Raw genomic sequence first — 14,990 nt, 5'->3', positions numbered from 1 at the left:
TCTTGTCGTTAAATTGGCAACTCCTGGTTTCACTGTATATCTTATATTCAGGAAATATCAGATTGAACTGGTTAATTTCATTAAAGTTGCAAATAAGAAAGCAATATATGTTTGCAAACATATGCTAATATATTAAGAAAGAAAGCAGATTGAAATTTTTCAAGAAGTGTTGCCAATTTAAAAATCAGCATAGCCGTGAAGAGTCCTTTGAAAATCCTGCAGCCAAAAGAAAAAAAAAATGATGAGTAAGAAAGGGCTGAAATGAGAAAAACAAATAGTGAATACTATCAATGAAATGTAAAAACTGAGTATAGCATTTACCTGTAATAATAGTACAAATAGCCATCAAATTATTATTATTAGTATGTCGTGAATTGGTGGCAGTCAATAGCTGTTACATAGTCATTGTACGATTAGCTGCTATAGTACATGACACTGGATGGCAGTGTTATCATGGATGCTGTTTAACCATATCAGGTAGGAGCCTTTGTTTACATCATTTCCTCTAGCAGATGTTGCTACATTGCTGTAAGTTCTTGCCAGTTCCTTCTATATTTTAATGCAGCAAGTCACGTGACATACCCCATTGTCTTATGCCGGCGGAATCCGCCCCCCTCGACGTTTCGCGCTATAATTCTGTAATGCGAGAAGGCCTCGTCGCGAGGCTTCTTGACCTTGTTTGTTCAAGTCTCACGCAACTTTTGAGACCAAATTTGCAACGTCCGCGCATACTTTTGTGAAGCCACGCCCATTTTTGTAACAGAATGTCGCCCCAAAATGGGCACAATTTTGTGATTTTGTGTACATTTCCTATGGAAAACAGTGCTCTGTCATGGAAGTCATAAAAACCTGATTATTTTTACAATTAATCGTTCTCATTGATTAATGTTATGCTAATTATGGTAGAAAAGTGGTCAGTGACAATTTCCAATAAAAAACTAAGAAAAAACAAAAGTTGAAAAACAATGAAATACATTAGAAATTCTGAAAACAATAAAATACATAAGAATTGAAATGAGTTTTGGAAGTTTTTGTGATGTACATTGTTGAATATGCTAAAACAGATTTACATATCAAAAATTAGACTCAATGCTTTTAATTAGGCTAAAATGTGAGCTTGAGCTTAATTTGCATAATTGATTAGTTGAAATTAGAAATTGATTGTTTCAAAAAATCTTATGACACAATCTTGTAGATTATGACGTGGGTCTCACGCATGCAAAATTTCATTGCGATCGCACCACCGATGGCCGAGATCTGGGGGGGGGGGGGATCGATCCCCCCGGTCTTAGCATAGCTAAAAAAGCCTGGCCCTTTTAGGGTTAAGGTGGTGTGTATTCTGGCACATTCATATCATAGGCATACACGTCATAAAAACAGAATTTTTCGCTTGCATTTTGATCTCGCAAATTTTGCGAGAGACAAGATTCACGAAAATAAAATGCATGTCAAAGTTCTTGTGTACACTATAATGCATTTGATGCCAGTGGCAATTCGCAAAAATTTCACGCAGCGAAAAAGGCTGTGAGATCCAGTTTGCAAAAATTTTATGCCATGAATATTTCTTGCTGTACAGTACAATGTACCTTTGTGAGAAAGGTCGTTCCTGCTACCCATAATCTAAGCTATTGTGAGACAGTGCAACATCTAATGAATGAATACAAGTTAGGTTTTAAATGTTTAAGCTGTATTTAATAGGGAAAGAGGAATTGAATAGCTGTGTACCAGGTCTTGAAATTACCCATCGCTTAGAGCACAGCTGTAAACTAGCCTATTCAATGAATTCACAACTTTGCATTTAGTAGATACCAAGCTGCAATGGGCTGAGAGTTTTTGATGCATAATGGGGTCATTTGGTCTCCATAAATGTGGCTGAATTACCATCATAATCATCATCAAAAGCTAATAAAGGAATTTATTGTTAGAGTAAAAGTACTAAGCGCATGACATTTATTGCTTGCACATTGTACTTTTCACCCCTCCCCCTTTTTGATAGTGAAAGTCTACAGCATATCCAAGTTGGAGCTGATACAAATGTAGATAGTGTAAAATCAAACATGAAAGAGGTTTCATCAAACCCAAGTTTAAAGTAAGATTGTGACTGAAGTTTAAAAGTCCTGTTTACATTTGGGAGCAGTGATTTAAAAAATGTTCAAGATATCACATCTGATGCATATGTGTAGGTCAGTTGTACCACAAAACATCCTACCATATAAGAATTTTGCAATAGAACTTCATATGTAAGGAGATATCACTTTTTTTTCTTCAATAAACCATAATTGTAGACGGTTTAGTCTGGAAACATTTTTATTATAACCATTGTTCGCAATTTGTATATTCAAGAATACTTAACATAACATTGATTATACAAATTCAAATCTTCACATTGGTTGTTTATATCCCTAACTCACATTTTAGAAGTATTTTGAAGCACTAATGCTGGGTTTTTTTTATCTCATCTGCAAATGGTAAATTATGCCTTTAAAATTCATGTGTTTCCATGAAACAGCAACATTAGTGGCAACCACATATCGTTGTGCGCAGGGCAGATTGTCGTTAACTCGCTTCCCAGCGTATGGCAGAATGTTGTTAAGACTATGCGCAATCCCACACGCTAACGACAATCTGCCATGTGCAATGAAGCGCCGTAACGACAGTCTGCCTTGTGCGATATATGATGCTGTTTATTTGAGGTGATGATGGCATGTCCACTGAAGTCTCTCATTGGCCTAGTCACAAATTTTCACTATATTCCTGTGAAGTTTTGACATGAAATAAAGAAAAATAGGAATGTGGAACATAGCATCAAGTATGGATGTTGTTTTTAGAATAACTTCGCAATGACTTTTAGTGAAGACGTAGTTACAGTATGAATCAACAAACCAAAAGTGTGGCTGTGATGTTCTTCTTGTCCATAAAATACTTGGAGTGCCGTGTGTGAATTGCATCCTCACATTAGCTAATTTGCATATTGTATGTTGTAATAACCAATGAAATTATCATATTTAAAAACATGAGCATTTTGAAATTCTAGAACTTCCTCATCTCAAGACGAATTTTGCTGAAACCTCTCCCATTCTGTAAAAATGTATTGCAGAAGACTTGATGTCATATGGCGTCCTTCCAGTCATGTACACGTAAGTGCGAATCAAGTGCGAATCAAGTTGATCCATAGAATGGCTCAGGATTACATTGCACCATCGCTGCCTTTTGTTGTTGTTTCTTTGCGTGTTTACTTGTTTGCATGTTTGTTTGGTTGTTTATTTATTTGCTTGTTTGTTGTATGTCTTCCGTTTAGGTTTGGGATGGTGGGTAAGCTGCAGACTTTCCTGCAGGCTCAGTGCAACGAGGCTGTCATGATGATCAGTTCTATCGACTCTTCTCCTAGGCCGTCCATCACTAACCCAAAGGTAGGTGGGTGGGGCTGAGTGTCTGTTTCAGTTTCATTTTGCATTCATAGACATTCATATAGTTAGCATTTACACATACACATCATGGGAACATGTACTGTACATATAATGTATATCAGTTATATAGAAAGGTTTATACATTGTATAGAAAGGTTTATTTATTTGTATTGTACCTCATAGCCCAGGGGCTAAATTGTGTATAACATTACAAATACTATATACAGACAAAATCAAACAAAATTGAAGCAGGTTTTATATACACTAGATGTTGTGAGAAAACTATATTTGAATAAAGCACAGCTTGTGTAACAAGGTCCCAAAGAATATATACAATACTGTGGTAGATAAATGAAAGTGATATATTTCAGAAGTCAGGACTTGGATGAGGAATCAAATAGGAAGTATGAAAGGATGACTTTGGAAAGATCAGAAGTTGTTGTACAAGTAATTTGGTTTTTCTTTTCCATAGTTTAATTCTGTTCAGTGATATAAAAGAAAGCAAAATGGCACCCCTCTCAATCAATAAACTATCAATAACTTTATAAATGAGTGATACCCCTGTAGTCTTTTCAACAGCTCTAACAGTGTATGCTGTATTCTCAGCTAATGACCAAACAAACATAATCATTGGTCCTTTCTCATAGGAGCAAAAGATGTCTTCAAAATTTTCATAAATGCGCCCTTTGACGTAAATAGCTGATTGTCACATGGGTTACACTATAATCAAATAATCACACATGCAATTTACAGATGAGATATCCCGACCAAACTGCTCAAAGTGTTTATTTAGACACGACCTTTGGCTGTTCACAACTACAAACACCCTCAACCTTGTCAGTAGACAACTTGTTTCCTCAGCGGAGTCTCACACTCAGTTGTCCGTTGCTATGGCAACATTCATGTATTACTATTTCCGATTCCCAGACCCATATAACATTGGATGTCTCACAATCCTGCAGTGATCCTGCTTTTATCTAGCATCTAGCATTCATCTCTGTCGAGAGGAAAAGAAACCTGGCTTCAAATTGGCTTTCAAGCTTGGTCCAGACTGGCTCAAAAAATAATGGCTGAAGAGGTGCTATAGCTCCTACTTTGACCACGTCCCCGCTAGGTCTGCCACACCCTAAATCTTTCCTTCCCCTACATGAAACTACTGTCATGAAAGCCTAGACAGCTTGCCCGTGGAATCTGGCATCTTCGGAAGCTATTTTTTTCCCATTTGTTCCATCACTGCCAACTGTAATGGTATTCCCTCCACAGCTGTGTGTAGCAGGCAACAGAAAACTGACTCGTCATAATGCTAAAACATAAATCTCGCTTCATTGTTTTTCCACACAATTCCATTGTACCAAAACCAACAATGGCAACTGTTCTTGTTTTTATTTTTACTGGTTTATATAGCTTTGAGGTGTTCTGTGCATAGCTGCAACTCCCTTAAACCTCTCTTAGAGAACAAAAACAAAGGAAAGGAAAAAAAGGAGGAAATACAATGTTTTACATTTTTCTAGTGACACTGATTCAATCTTCCTGTAGATGTGTTTGTATGTTCTGTGTTTGTGTACTTCCGTCCAGGCTTCATGATATTTGCAATTTTTGAAATAGCTCCCCCTCTCGATAGCATGTCACCACGCAGTTAACCCGTTGAGGACGAGCTGTTTTTGTTACAACACACATGTCCCATAGACACCTGCCCCAGTACACTCGGGACTAGTCTTCAACGGGTTAATATTATTACCAGCTACTTTGAACAAAACAGTTTTGTTGTACTGTGTTTCACATGGGTGCTGACCCCAAAGGAAAGAAGCATATTTTATAACTGCTTCAAATTTCGTGTAGTGCTATATTTCTAATCATCACTTGGGCTTGATGTTAGTATGATGCAGAAAATACATATTGGATTGTATTTCCTTGTTATTTGTAGCTGCTGCAGTCAGGTCATGAGGCAAAAATGCAGAGCAAATTCCAGCCTTACACTCCAGTCACTCTTCGGACAAACGGTGATATATTACCCACCAGTCATCCAAAGCAGCCTGACCAAAGAGACTACGATCACAGTGTTGCTGTTCCTGACTTTCGACAGTCAGTTCTTGCCGGTACTGCCGAGGGAGATCACATCAAAGGTAATTGTACTTCTTGGGATGTCCCATGCATTTCCTTTTGCTTTTGTCTTTTGCCAACTTGGTAAGTTGACTGATATTCCTGAAAAGAACATGCCAAAATATATCCTCCAGAAATACAATTGTTATATAATAAAGTATGGTATAATACTTCAAAAATCTCTTTCATTCTGTTACTGTGAGTCTTAGGTGCAAATTTCACTGCTAGTAAATTGTCCTACAATTCCTGATTTTGCAATAAGTGGGGAATTCAGAAACTCATTACATACAGTGACCTGGTTGGTGTTTTACAAAGTCTTACGAAATATTTGGTGTGGACAAGTTTGCAGTTTGGCAACCATAGCAATGATTTCAACCAATTTGAGTAGCCTTTCTCTTTGTCTTTTTTTAAATACAATTACATGTCAATTACATGGTTAATTACATGGTTATACCTGTTAATTACATTGTTAATTACACGGTTAATTTTTGTCATGTGACCTTCCAGACATTCATTCCGCGGCCATCGAAGAAGCGCAGGAGAAGGCACGCCTCGCCCTCAGGCAAATCCACCTGTCCAGGGGCACGTCCGAGACGGCGCCTCATGAGGAGGTGTCTTTCCACGCCATGGAGGCGATGCCCGCCACTCCCGTTCTGTCGAGCGAAGCGTCACAGGGCGTGGCGCACCAGGACGCAAACGCTTCATTTGGCTTCACGCTCCCCACCAGGACGTCGGCAGATCTCAGGACCCAAGCCCCCGTAATTGACCCCGCCGAAAGACCGCCCCAGACGCAGACATTGATGATGCCGACAAACCTGTCTGCGGGCGGGACGGGCTATTTACCAGACTTCTCGGACGGTGAGAATGTGAACCCGAGGGAGTGGCTGACAAGAAATGTCGACAACTCATTCGCTTCAACGGCCTTAACCAGTCAGAGTGGATTTGTGGAGCTGAAGAGACACAGTGAAGATGCAGTGTGGAAAAATGGTATTGATGGAGAGGAAGAACAAGGGGGGAGCTTTGCAGAAGAGGATGGCTTATGTGAGTACTCTATACATCACAGAAAGAGTATGATTCTCTTTATGGAAGGATGTTATCCAATTTTGTATCTGTTGTAGTCTACATTCAAGTCTGGTTCAATCATTTAAAGCCCACAGTATTACTGTAAAATGAGGAAGTTTTGTGGGCATTTTAATTTTGCAAAGTTTGCAAGACCAAGATTCCTGAAACTGAAAAGCATGCAAAAGTTCTTGTCTACACTCTATGCATTGAATGCCAGAGGCACTTCACTGAAAATTTCATGCCGCGAAAAATGACGTCAGCTCCAATTTGTGAAAATTTCATGTCACTAAAACATCTTGCTGTACAGTACTCTGTAAAATGTATCAGTAGATGTTGTCGCAGTGTACTCCTTGCATTACCACTGCTCATTTCTTTCACAACATCTATAAATCAATATTTAAAGTGATTGTTGAGTTACATTGTATCTTCATTGATTCAAAGAAGTGAAACCTGTGGGAAGTAGAATCCATAAATCGTTGGTTGAGAATGATAAGGGCGTTTCATAGTGTTCGAGACAACCTAATGCCCTTCTCATTCTCAACAGACGAAATTGTAAAGCAACCATACGCGCAAACTTTCTCCTTTGCAATTAAAGCAAAAAAGACAAAAAAAAAACATGTCATTTCAGTTTATCTCCAATAAATTTATGCACTGAATTCTGCACCCAAGGCACTTCCTTTTTATATCATGTTATATGCAGTATCCTGGTAATGTTAAATATACTCCTTTGTTCCTGTAAAGCGGGTTGGATCAGCCAGCATGAATCCACCCTGAGCTCCTCCCCCACAAAGGAGAAGGCCCTATCCCCTGACCTCAACGTCCACCCCGGCCAAAGCATGATGCTGCGCATCCCGTCCACCAGCCAGGCTCCCTATCACCCCTCCTCAGACAGACCGGGGGTGGGGTTTCACCCCTCCAGCTTCGACCACAACATCAGTGAACTCTCCTCTGGTCCACTGGACAAGTTAAACAGGTAGTCACTTTTTCCCTGCTTTCACTCCAGAATCTCCAATCTCCATCTGTTGGTATGTAGATTGCAGTATGAAGACCTTTTTGATTTGCACATTCTCACTGTGGACTTTGGGCAGTGGAGGTCGTTGTTGTTGTTCATTTTCCATCTGTGAAGATGGCTGGATAGCCCATATTCAGCTACACTAAGCTGGTCTTCCATGGGGTCCAGTTGGATGTGGGGTGGGACCACTTCACAGGGTTAGACACCCTGCACTTTGCGATGAATGAATGAAGCGGGATCTTTTACGTGCATGAGTTGTTACTCTCTCATACACGGGACCTCCATTTTATGTCCTATCCGAGGGACAGAGTGTTTTACCTCTTGCTAGAGGGGACGGTATGTTTACACACAACATTACTCAGTCCAGACTCGGGTTCGAACCCGGGCCGCGTGATCGTGAGGCAGACGCGCTACCGACTGAGCCAACTCACCGTATGAATGCATTGTACATGCTTCCTGCTCTCTGCTCTCTGGCAAGTGCAATACCAGAATCTAGAATTCCTCCATGGGGGATTTCATGTTAACCTCACTGCTAGGATGGATGACATCACAAGCTGTCAAAATCACCGGTGGTTTTTTTGTTTGGTTTTTTTGTTTGTTTTTTTTTTTTTGGGGGGGGGGGAGGGGATACATAATATCACATTCAAATGTTTTATGTGAAATCATGATGTTTTCAAGCTACGTGGACAAGATACATAAATGGAGGGCATCCATGTGTACCCTTAACCCTAACTTACCTGGGGGGGGGGGGGGGGGGGCATAATGGCCAACCCTCGACACTTCGCACGATATCTCCGCAATGCGGGAACCCATCCACACTTCATTACAATTTACCTTGAAGCCTCGCGCAACTTTTAAGACCAAATTTGCGACGTCTGGGTACGTGGTTCCAAAGTTACACAACATTATGTAAGTGCATGTCAGACCCAAAATTGCTCAATACGTGATTTTGTGTACAAAACCAATGCAAATTGGGTTTCTATCTCAAATTCATAATTGTATCATTATTTTTACTTTTAGTGATTAAAAACAATCAATTTTATGTTTCTTATGATTGAATTGTGGCGCCAACGATTCCCATTGAAAAAAAAAACAATAAAAAACAAAAAGTAAAAAACAAGGAAATACATAAGAAATTATAAAAACAATAAAATACATAAGAAATGAAAATTGATACTAATTTTTTTTCCACCTAAATTTAATCAGAATTCACCAAAGAGTCTTCAAGCAAAAAATTTTGAAGTTTGGGGGCTTTATTTAATGATTTACAGCCAAATTCTAATTGTATGCATAAATTAACATAATTAGTTCATATAAAATAAAATAGAGCAATTTATTGAAATTTATCTACACAGCCTTATAGATTGCATCATGAGTCACTCGCGTGTCAATTTTCGCAACGAATGCGCTATCCGCGGCCGAGATCATAAGGGGGCCATCATGCCCCCCCCCCCCCCCCCCCCCCAGGGACTTTAAGCTCACAAAATAGCCCAGGGTTAGTTAGGGTTAAGTACCCTTGACTACAATATGCTGAAGCTGACTGAATAATAATCATTTTTTTTTAGTTCTTGTTTTGAAAGACTAACATGGTGTTAACATTTGTCTAAATAATACAGTGTTTTCATTCCCTGTAGTACTGAGATGAAATGTTTGTGACTTATGAAGTCTAAATAAATATGGAGACAGTAAATCTATGCATGCATTGATACAGAAGACTGTTAGTATTGGTATGCTGCATTTACACTGGATTGCAGGATAGCATGCATTACAGGTACATGAAATAGTTCATACACACATCAGTGAGCAAGTAATCATGGTATTGAGGATGTTTAAAACTTGATGGCTCATTACTTTGTTTCAGCCCTGTTTCATCTACACAAGAAGATTGGAAGGAAGTGGCTCTACAGAAGTACATAACTAAGGTAAGCTTGATCCCGCTGCACAAACTGGAGTGCATGCAGTTGAAGTTTGCTTTGGTGCATATCTAAGTAACTATCATACCCCAAAATAAGCAAAATATTGTTTGTGAAAAAAAAAAAAAACTGCCACTAAGATAAAGTTGAACTATATTATGAAATGCCCTTTAGTTTCTTCATGAAGGGTATGTCATTGTTGAATTAGATGTTAACTAGAGATGGAGGTTTAAAGGTTTAGATGTTCACAACAGAGGTGCCAAGTCTTCCAGATTCTGCAAAAGGCTCCCTGAAGAATTGACTATTCATTCCAATCCTTACAAAAGATGGAAATTTCCATTCCAAATCTAAAATAACAACTGCATGTAAATATACCTCAAACAAGCTAGTATCTTGCTGACTGATCTTTATCAGAATTTCCCTGATTTTTATGTGGGAATTTGGTAGTCTCCCCCTCCCCCCCCCCCATATCACATTAAAAGACAAACATACAAAGAAACAAACAAATGCTTGGCTTAACTTTTGGGAAAGCAGCAAGATCAGATTTTTGCAATGCCCAACACTTCTCCCCTTACTGATAGAACGGAGCTGGACAGTAAGACCTCATTCCCATGGTCTAGCCAATGTTTAACCTGTGATACATGTATGTTATGTTGTATATCCACCTGTTACTAGCTGTTGGAGATGTCCCCAGCCGCTGAGGGACAGCATACCAGCAGGACAGGAGTCCTCAAGGTCACCCAGACCTTGGGCAGGGAGCAGCAGGTGACCAAGGTCACAAGAGGTAAGGAGCAAATGGTTTTTGTAGAAGCATTCAAAGAGCTTTTAACCTGTTGAGGATGGACTGATTTTGCTATAACACACATTTCCCCTAGACACCTGCCCAAGTGTACTCAGGACTTGTCCTCAATGGGTTGAAGTACAAGTTCACCTTCATATACATACATGTGGATTGAGTGAATGCAGCAAGAACACATCAGTGAAAGTTTTAGGTAAAACAGACAATCTGTTCAAAAGTTGTTGTTTTTTTAATCTTTTAAGTTTATGAGCAGCTACTGCTGGATGAGAAGACTACCACCGTTTTTGATGTCACATACGGAAAATATAAAGAAAAATTCATCTCTTTTTTTTTTTGAAAAAAAAGTTCAGATTCCCTCGACTTGTCACTGACATATGTATGTTAAGGGTAATATTATTGCTCCTGCCTTCTGAAAGAGGCAAGTCAAGTGCTCATTTATTATCAAGATAAGTGAAAATAAGTTCGAGTTTCTTTATATCATTCTACATGTGACATCACAAGCTGTAGTAGTCTTCGCATTTAGTGATGGCAGCACTGAAACTTTGAAAATTCATAACTGTTTTAAATGGATTGTCCAATTTTCCCCAAACTTTCACTAATGTTTTTTACAATAAGCTCCCTGAGAACTTTAAACTTGTGTCTTCCTTTTGCAACACTGAAAACTACATTCCTGTCATAGGGTGGTGTATTGTAGAGGCTGGTAATTAAGACCTTTCCTTAGGATAATAAAAGTGGAAACAACTGTAGGATAAAGGAGGAAACAGTTCTATGAATTTCCAGTGAATTTATCTTGACCCCCAGAAGAAAAAAATGTTATTCTTGTAACAATGGTGGAGCTTTCTTGAGTGATATAGGCTTAGTTTTTCATTTCTTTTTCAAAACCTCTAAGGTGTATTACCAGATGATTTCATACATGATGTTGGGAGACATCATTTTTCAACCATGCAAGAAATTGTGAGGTTTGCAAAAGGGATATACACGTACCACCTTTGAAATCAAAGTCTTTGCATCTTTACATAGATGCATAATAGGTGCCCTGAGTTTAAATATTATATTTGCCCACTGAGTTGCATGTAAATTGTAACATACTAGTATCTCCCCAAGTGCTCTTTGGAAACTCATTGATTTGATGTTTGTATGTTAGCAGTCATGTATGTTAGGATAAATGAAGACTTCTGGTGTACAACAACTATATAACTTGAATTTGATTTACTCTTCTTGTTCTTTTTAAATCCAGATCGATCAAGGGAAGATGACATCATGCGTATGTGTGACAGTAACACTGTAACATGTTTTGATGTAGTGCTTGCATTTACACAAAGTCATGTTCAGGAATTAGTTATCTACTTTACCTATACTAGCTGCAGAGAAATTTAAGCTGAGCCATTTGAGCTGCTGATATGCTTTTTTTTTTTTTTTTTTTTTTTTCATGTTTGATCATTTAGTAGTGCGTTCACTTTTATTTTCTTCTATAGCACTATCAAGAGTTAAATTACAAAGAATCCGATCGCTGACCACAAAGTCTAGGAGCGCTTACTCCGTAGATCTGATAGTAGATACACATTACTGGGACAGTTGACAAGCTGATAAACCCGATGAGGAGGAGCTGATTTTGCTACAACACGCATTTCCCATAGACGCTTGCCCGAGTCTACTCGGGACTCGTCCTCAATGGGTTAATAGCCTGTTATTTGTATTCTCTCCGTGCCACTTGGCTCATCACTTGCTTCATTATGGTACACCACATCAGTGATTTGTACCTTTCCTTTTTCATTTCATTTTCAAATCCTTGCTATCCAGAGAGCGGTGTCATTCAGAAAGAGAAAGTAGCAGCCGGTGGATCACTGGTCAACCGACCAACCACCAACTCTGCATCAACTCACGGGAAAGGAAAGGGAGCTGACGGTGTCACCACCGGTCACTACCAATCTACGGGGCAAGCAGGCAGGGCTAGTGGACCAGTGGGAGGGGCAGGCAAACCTGCTGTAGGGCAGCCGGCAGGAACTGGCAGAGGACCTCCTTCACGAGGAAAAGTACAGGTATCTATATATTTCATATTTCAATGGATTTAATTTTTTTCTTCCTGACGAATGTACAGTCAAACCTGTCTGCAGCAGCCAGCCAAGGCAGACGAAAAGAGTGGCCGTTAGAGACAGGTGGCTGCTGCAGACAGGTTATCGGACATTTTGCGTCCATCGCCTACATGTGTGTATTGTATAGTATTACATTTGTGTAGTATGCGTATTATATGTGTGCTTCATGCATTGAACAATGCCGATATTGATCGAGTTGTTGCACAGTTGCATGTGTAGGCCTACTTCATGTAAGATTTTAACTATTAATTGCATTTCTGTGACTGAATGGCGGGTGAATGCAGCGTTGGCCATGACTGAATGCTAGCCATGAATGACAGGCCCAGCTGCAGAGCGGAAAAATGTGCTGAATTATCAGCTCGGCTGCGACTCCATGTGAGTCTGTGGCCGCTATACACAGGGTCTATAACATGGCTTTTCTCTTGAGGGGTTTTTTCAGTGGCCACATACGGCAAGTGGCCGCTATAGACAGGTTGCCGCTTAGACAGGTTTGACTGTTTGTGCAGTTATAGAATTTATAATAGAATTCAAGAAAAGGCCCACTTTTTTCCAGTCTATTATGGAAATGGTAGGATATGATTGATTGATAGTATAGTTTGTTACTATGATTTGATAAGTGACAAAAAAAATCTACTTTCGTCAACAGAAATGAAAATCATTGTACATGTAGGAAAAAAAAAAATGAACACTCAGACTTCATAGTTAAACCTGTTTAAGGTGAGGTTAATATAGATTTATGTGTTCAATTGAATGGATGAAGCACACTTTGGGTCCAGCTGTGCAGATGACCCCTTAAGTAAAGACTGTTTTTTTATTTTTTAAAATTTGTTTATTTTTTCATGTTTCCAGCCACAAGTCCCTCGGGTACATTTGTATGGGATGTGAAAGTATACTGTCTGACTTCTGATGAATGCAAGAAGTTCTGGGGTATCTTTATTTGTGTTACTGGCCCTAGAGTTACATTTGTCTGACTAAATGTAGTTTTCAACAACAGAAAACAAACCGAACATTCATTTCAGCATAATGATTTGGCAAGATCTACTGTAGTAGTTCCTTTTTATCAGCACTGTAAAAGTAGATATTTTCGCGTGACTAATTCTTTGCGCTCGGCGGGCTGAGAAGAGTTTCGCATGTTTTTAATTCCGCGGAATCAAGACATCGACTACTGGAAGATATGGCAAGCAAAAATATTTGCGTGCTTTTATTTTCATGCTAGTTGCGCGAAATGCGCGAAAATTTCAACACCGCAAAAATTTCCACTTTTACAGTATAAGGTACTAAATACTACTTTCCATTTGAACAACTACAAGTACTCTGGTCATTGTTGCTGTTTCTGTAGAATGTCCCAAGTCTCAAAATGAATTGAATTTTTGTCATTGCTGCTCTTTCAGAAACCTGCATCCCAGCAAAGTACAAGAGGAGGAGTAGGAGCAAAGGCCCTGCAGGGGCCAAACAGACCTCGGTCACTGCCGTCCAGCTGTCGTGACAGGCCGGTGACCGCAAGCGGGAAACCTCAGGTGCCCAGAAGTCTTCAAAGGTCCACGGCGTGGCGGTAGGACTTGGTACCTGTTCTAAATTTAGCCTCCTCTTGTCTACAGTACAGTTAATACAGAAGTATGTGTGTTCACATGTATACTGCTCAAAGACACCAAAGGTGTGCAAAGAGAATTGAACGTCCATGGAGAAAGTGGTATCAGTCTCAGTGATGGACATGTAAACGTCAGGGTGCTAGATATATTCATTCAGCCAAAGGAGATTTATGAGTTTGGTCCCGGGGCATAATACAGATTTCTTCAAACTAGAATATAGTTTGTTCTGTTCAGTCGTACGTACCAAAACTAGTCAAACAATAAATCATACCTCATTAATTCATTTCATTCATAGATATTCGATACTTAGCGTAACAAATAGATGCTGTGTTTAAATCACAACCAGTGAGAACATGTGACCTTGAACAACAAAGAGACTAAACAGCATACCAGCATAATTTTGATATGATTAACAAGTTAGAACATTGTCTATCTATTTTGTATTCTTTACTCAGGGTGGTCTCATCAGTGGTTAATATGCTGTTATTCTTAAGGGCCCTGCAACATAATAGCAAAGTTATGTTCATTCCTTTGAAGCCCTTCATTCATTCAAATTCAAATTCAAATTCAAATTCAAACATCAAAAATCATAAGGCAGACAGAACAGGAAGTACTTACAAGGCATGCAAAATTTTAGTGTAATCCGATAAGTTCCTCATAAAATTTGCCGGTTTTGATGTCACTATTTGTTCACTCACAGTACAGCACACATTGAAGTAACTGGTTGTACACTTTGATGGTCCCAACTTCAGATTGTATTGCTTTTTTTTTTCTTAAAGGGATGGTATACTGTAGTATTGGGTGAGGTGAGGATTCAGCTTTTAACTTTTTGGGAGATACTTCGAAAGCACTGTATGAAATTTTAAAGAGCGTGCAATTCTAAGAGGAATTTATTCTAAGAGGAAGTTTATTTGATGAAAATCGGTCTTGAAATGGCTGAGATATCCAAAAACAAAGTTTAAAAAAAAAAATGTTCCTAATACACCCACCTTTTATTAGGATTGCTTTGTATTGG

At 39.1% G+C, this 14,990-nt stretch overlaps 1 protein-coding gene across 1 annotated transcript in view; it reads left to right on the top strand.

The window, feature by feature from the left end:
* Positions 1 to 14,462, top strand: part of LOC140244864 (uncharacterized) — a 31,275-nt gene extending 16,813 nt beyond the window's left edge. The window contains exons 12-19 of the mRNA XM_072324474.1: positions 3,299 to 3,410; positions 5,332 to 5,530; positions 6,015 to 6,548; positions 7,311 to 7,542; positions 9,443 to 9,503; positions 10,170 to 10,278; positions 12,094 to 12,332; positions 13,778 to 14,462. Coding sequence (XP_072180575.1) covers positions 3,299 to 3,410; positions 5,332 to 5,530; positions 6,015 to 6,548; positions 7,311 to 7,542; positions 9,443 to 9,503; positions 10,170 to 10,278; positions 12,094 to 12,332; positions 13,778 to 13,942 — 1,651 coding nt within the window. The 3' untranslated portion in view covers positions 13,943 to 14,462. The remainder of the gene's footprint in view (positions 1 to 3,298; positions 3,411 to 5,331; positions 5,531 to 6,014; positions 6,549 to 7,310; positions 7,543 to 9,442; positions 9,504 to 10,169; positions 10,279 to 12,093; positions 12,333 to 13,777) is intronic.
* Positions 14,463 to 14,990: the final 528 nt, after the last annotated feature.

Source organism: Diadema setosum, chromosome 21 (genome assembly GCF_964275005.1).
Source record: "Diadema setosum chromosome 21, eeDiaSeto1, whole genome shotgun sequence".
In the NCBI taxonomy this organism is placed as follows: domain Eukaryota; kingdom Metazoa; phylum Echinodermata; class Echinoidea; order Diadematoida; family Diadematidae; genus Diadema; species Diadema setosum.
Note: the sequence above shows the minus strand (reverse complement) of the source record. Positions and strands in the feature narration are given on the sequence as shown.